The sequence below is a fragment of the Hibiscus syriacus genome, unplaced genomic scaffold (assembly GCF_006381635.1).
Source record: "Hibiscus syriacus cultivar Baekdansim isolate YM2019G1 unplaced genomic scaffold, ASM638163v2 tig00117017_pilon, whole genome shotgun sequence".
In the NCBI taxonomy this organism is placed as follows: Eukaryota; Viridiplantae; Streptophyta; class Magnoliopsida; order Malvales; family Malvaceae; genus Hibiscus; species Hibiscus syriacus.
The window spans coordinates 3853662-3859027 of NW_024063526.1; the positions used below are offsets into that span (position 1 = coordinate 3853662).

Below are 5366 nucleotides of genomic sequence, written 5' to 3' on the forward strand. Positions count from 1 at the left end.
ATGTGTTAGATGATGTAGAGGAACAAGGAAAAGGAACGACAAAAGGACCTACGGTAATAAGAGTCAAATAAAAAGTTTGGAAAAATCTAGACCCGAAAAAACCTGGATTGTTGGATCTGTTGACAATGGTTTTCATCCGAATGATATTTATATATATACGTAATAAATATAATAAATACTATTATATTATATTATATTTATATTATTATTATTGTTCTTATTTGTTACAATCTTACAGGACCCAAATGCATTAAATCCGGAGGCTCGGTTACAACCTTAAACCCATGTTACAACCACATTCGACCCAAGTAGCCCCAGCAGGCTTGGTCCAGGCCCAGACTTGAACCGAACAGCCCAACAAGCCCACGCCAGAAGTAAACCATAATGCTACTAGGGTTTCACATTGGTTTCAGCGCCGTACACATCTTAGCCGTCTGATCCAGAATCCAATCCAACAGTCCATAGTCGACCATCCAAACCCTAGGGTACTCATTGTAACCCTAGGGCTATTCCGATGCCACCGTAGAGATAATGATGCCTCCGCCGCCGAGCGCTCCAACCAGCAGTAGCCACGTCCTCGCTGGATCTACAAGATCTGGGTACATTTAATGCACCCAATCTCTCCACTGCACAACACACCACCCATAGGGTGAGTCACCACCGTAGCTCCGGTGACTCACCGTGGTATGTTATTTTAATCGGAAAAAGGGGTGCATCGAAGAGCCCTATAAATAGGGTCAAACCTACAAAGACAACAACAGAGAACAAGGAACCAAGCAAACGAAAGCAAGAGTACCCAATACAGAACAACCAAACTAAAAAAATAGAGAGAAAAGAGTCTTACCCTCGAAGTTTCGACCATCAACAGAAGCAAACAGCGTCACCAAAGAAGCCTTTTCGAAAGTAAACTTTATAGATCTACTGTTATAGGATCATTTTTGGTAGAAAATAAGGGCATATATAGGTTTAGGAAAAAGAGAGCTTTATTTTGATATAACTTTGTAAAATCTGTCCACAGTGAGTGGTGGCCGGTGGTGGGTTTCGGTGCTGGCGTACGGTGGCCAACGGTTGTCGGATTCCCTCCGGCGAGGGAATCCTAGAGAGGGACGAGAGCTTCTCTCTCTAAGAGAGAAAAGCATTTTGAGAAAATGAGGCTTAAAGCCTCTTAGATCGATTTAGGATCTATATAAATCCCTCCCCGAAAGGTGTCGTTTTGGGGAGGGAGTGTCGATCCAAATATGGGTGTGAGAAAATCCCTTTCGAGATCCTTGTAACTTTTGTAATTATTTGATTTAGTCACTGAAAAGCATGGTTTATCATATTTTAATTTAGTTTTCAAGTTTTATTAATTTTTATTTTAATCACTATTACATATATATATAATTACGTTAAATATCACATTTAGTCCCTAAATATTAATAAATTTATATTTTGATCTTGTATTAGTAAATTAAAGATAAATTACACAGTTTGTGTATAATTTTAGGATTAATTAATATTAATATTTTATGTATTAGTAATTAATAATTATATATTATGTGATTAATTAGTACTTATATACATTAGGATTATTATCATACATAGTTAATATGATTATAATATAATTTTATAATAGAATTAATAATAGACTTTTTATTTATATTAAGCTTTAAATATAAATTTATCATTTACTGTAAATACAATTAATTAATAAATACCGATACCAATTTTGGGTGTTGTGGGGATGCTAATTCTTTCCCATACATAACCGACCCCCAAACTCATTTCTCTGGCAAGCAGACTTGAGTTGTATTATTTTAATATTATTCTTAGGAATTTGTATTAAAATAATATGACATTTTGGTGACCAATCTCACCATATAAAAAGATTGGTGGCGACTCTACAATTTGGTGTTTAATCTGATTCATGGAGAATACGCATTAATTTTTTGAGAGTAGTTACACTGTCTGGGGTGTACTATTTGCACTCTCCATTGCAAGGGTAGAGAAACGTCTCGACAGCTTGGCGACTCCGCTGGGGAGTTTTTTTAAAAACAATGAGAGTCCAACCACCAATTTATTAATTATTCATCTTATAGTAACTAATAATTTTTTTTAATTATTTTAATTATTTTACTAACTTTTGTTTTTTATGTGTACATATTTAATTTTGGGTCATTAGAATAAAATAATAGGTTGTATATTATTTTTATTTTATGCTTTTCCTCACCCATTGTGCACTGCATTCATGACATGAGCTAAAACCCCGCTCTTATCATGTTTAAGTGAATAAGAAGTTATTCCCTCGTGTGGTTTTCACCTCTGTATGGGATAGGGGGACATTCTTTGAGCTCACACCTTATGTTCCTTGTGTGGTTTTCACCTCTGTATGGACGTAAGGAAGTGTGTTCCTTCAAATTGAACTTAATCTGAAAGTCTATAATGGACCAAGATTAAGGGCTTGGCAGTCCAAGGGGACACCAACAAATGATAATTCGTTGACCCTTTTTACTCTAGAGCCAAAACCCATCATATAATAAAACCTAGAAATGAAGTTTAGGTGAAACCTAACCCAAATTAGTTTTGTAAAGTTAGCACACAAGGAAAAGCATGTTGAGTTTTTTATTTTTTATTTTCTGAATAAATGCATGCGAACTAGAAATCATGCGGTTAGGTTTGTTGTTTTAAACAAAGCATGAAACTAGATTGCATTAAATTAGGGTTTCATTATTTTAATTAATTTTATGTTTCATTTTCATTTATGTATTTTACATTTTCATATCTTGGTGTTGATTCATGACGGATTTCATTAGAGAGCTGAAAATATGGAACAAAGAGTCCAATATGAAGTAGAAGACAATACGGTTATTTTAAGATGGTCTGAGAAGTCTCAACTTATCTAGGGATATAGTCTATCACCTGGGTACGTGTCAGATTTGGTCAAATATACACATATCAACGTTGGCCAAAATAATCTGGGCGAGTTGAAAGAAATATGGGGAAAGTGGGATGCATCAGAAAAGTAGATATTTCATCAGTTATATGGAGATATTGCTTATCTTTTGGACATTCTTATTGACCGACATCTGTTCAGATCTCTATCAATGTTTTGGAACCCTGCTTACAGTTGCTTCACTTTTGGCAAGGTAGATTTGACACCCACTATAGAAGACTATCGAGCTCTTATCCACTGTCCAAGAATCTACGAGGAAAGGGTATATATCAAGTCACCTAACACTTCTCCTTTCAAGAAGAAAGTGCTCTTATTGACCGGGATGAGTGAAGAATGGGCTACAAGACATATCAAGAAAAAAGGTGATAGTGAATGCATTACTTGGACTGACTTGAAAGAAGTAATCTACCGCCATCTAGACAAAAGGAAACAGATTGATATGATGGCTTTAGGAATTTAAGGATTAATCATTTTCCCAAAGATTCTAGGGCATGTGGATATATCAACTGTAGACCTATTTGAAAGATTGAACAAGAATACAGATTCAGTTGCTGCCATATTAGCTGAAACATTATGTTTCTTGAATTCCTGCAGATGCGAGGGAGAGGGACATTTTATAGGTTGTGCACCCCTATTATTGGTATGGATTCTGAACCATTTTAAACATGAAGAAAGAGCTCATGGACAAGTATTTCTAGAAGGCTTCTCACCTCTACAAGATTTCCTTTCTCGTAAATGGCCCAGAGGTTATGATGAAGAAAAATGGATGAACATCTTTCGAAATCTTAAAGATATTGACGTATCATGGTGCGCTTCATGGAATACTTCTTCAAACATAGCGTATAAGTGTGGAGAGCATGATTGGGACCCCTTACCTGGCATATGGGGTTCTGTAGGATATGCACCTTTGATGGTCTCCAGACAATATGGATCCATGTATTTTATTCCTGTGACATCTGGTTTATCTGAGTCAGAATTTGCATTCAGGAGTGATCAGTACAAGGAAAAGATCAGAAAAGTTGTTGACGCCTGGAAATGGCTTCATCGAGTAAATTTATTTACTTGTAGTCAAAAGCTCTCACCTGAATACGAACAATGGAGAATCAACTGAATCAACGACAACATTCCAGTGGTTAATTCCAAGAATATTCAACCCATCAAAGAACATTTGAGAATTATACCATCTCCATTGGAGCTGGCAAAACAAGATTTCGAGATCGAAAGAAAATAGTGGAGAAAGACTGCGAAAGCTGGAAGAAAAAGTCTACCACAAAGAAATTGAGATAGATATCCACAAAGGGAAAGCATGTCAAGTTAGCAAGGTTGAAAAATAGCTCAGGATAGACTTCAATGATCTCAGTCAACCTATCAACGGGTGGTAAAGACTCAGATTACCGAATGATCAAGCAAACAAGAGTTGTCAGGTCTGAAAAGAAAAGTTAAAAAAGGTAAAGATGAGCTCAAACAAAGTAAAAACCATATCAAGATGTTTGCTAAAGAAAAGGAGGCATTACAGCAAAGACTATTGGAAAATCAAGCTCAAAACTAGAGATTAAAAAGCAAGATTGAAGGGTTGGAAACTACATTGCGAAATCAAGAAAGTAACTCGGAAACTAAGAATCTAAGAAAGCAAGTGAATGAGCTAGAAACCAAAGTCCAAGATCTTCAGAGAAGGGCGAATCAACTCCCTATTATCCCGTATGAATGAATTTTGCAATGGTGATACCATTGTGAACGTGCTCAATGGAAGGTCAAATAAAGAGACGACCTCATTGCAAAGTATCTGGAGCAAGTTCAGTGAGTGGCACAATATTTAGTGGACTTGGCATACGAAGCTAACACTTTGAATGAAGAATTAGAACCAGGAACTGAAGAAGCTTATAAGGTCTTTGAGTTACATGAACACATACAGCAGTTAGGAGAAGCTTCCCAGATGTATTTGTGATGTACTATGTTTTAAAAGCTTTGTAATAAGACTTTGCTTTAATATAAATGATGTTCTAAAGAAATCACCTTGATATCAACACCTTGCATTTACATATTGAGCATGAACATTTTGACAATATATTTTTCATCCATATTCATTAAAAAGGTTTTTTCTTCTTTTTCGAAGAATACTGGATCCCCTAAGCATCCATATAATACCAGAAAAAGGGCAATGGACGATAAGGTTGCTCAAATTGAAAGGAACTAGCTTGAGATGCGAGAGAATTTCTAGAAAATTTAGGAAGAAATGCATGAACAGTTAGTGAAATCCCATAATGAGATGATGGAAAAATTTGCAAGTATGTTACAAAGAACAAACATGGATCAAACAAATTCCCCAGTTATTGGTACTTTCACTGAAGATCCTTTATATCATCCAGGCTTTACACTAAGAGTAGATCATCTAAAAACTAAAGTAACTGAGGAACCTTTATACCCTCCGGATCAT

The 5366-nt window shown here is 35.8% G+C and overlaps 1 protein-coding gene across 1 annotated transcript; it reads left to right on the top strand.

The window, feature by feature from the left end:
• The first annotated feature begins 531 nt into the window (after positions 1-531).
• LOC120195667 lies at positions 532-4043 on the top strand. Its single transcript, XM_039197616.1, has 3 exons — positions 532-599; positions 3107-3332; positions 3414-4043. The coding sequence occupies exons 1-3, from the start codon at positions 532-534 to the stop codon at positions 4041-4043; spliced, it is 924 nt and encodes a 307-aa protein (XP_039053547.1).
• Positions 4044-5366: the final 1323 nt, after the last annotated feature.

Coding starts and splice junctions, on each gene's coding strand:
- LOC120195667 (XM_039197616.1), top strand. CDS start 532: ATGATGCCTCCGCCGCCGAGCGCTCCAACCAGCAGTAGCCACGTCCTC. Junction 600..3,106: donor GCTGGATCTACAAGATCTGG/GTACATTTAATG, acceptor CCCTGCTTACAG/TTGCTTCACTTTTGGCAAGG. Junction 3,333..3,413: donor CTTGGACTGACTTGAAAGAA/GTAATCTACCGC, acceptor ATTTTCCCAAAG/ATTCTAGGGCATGTGGATAT.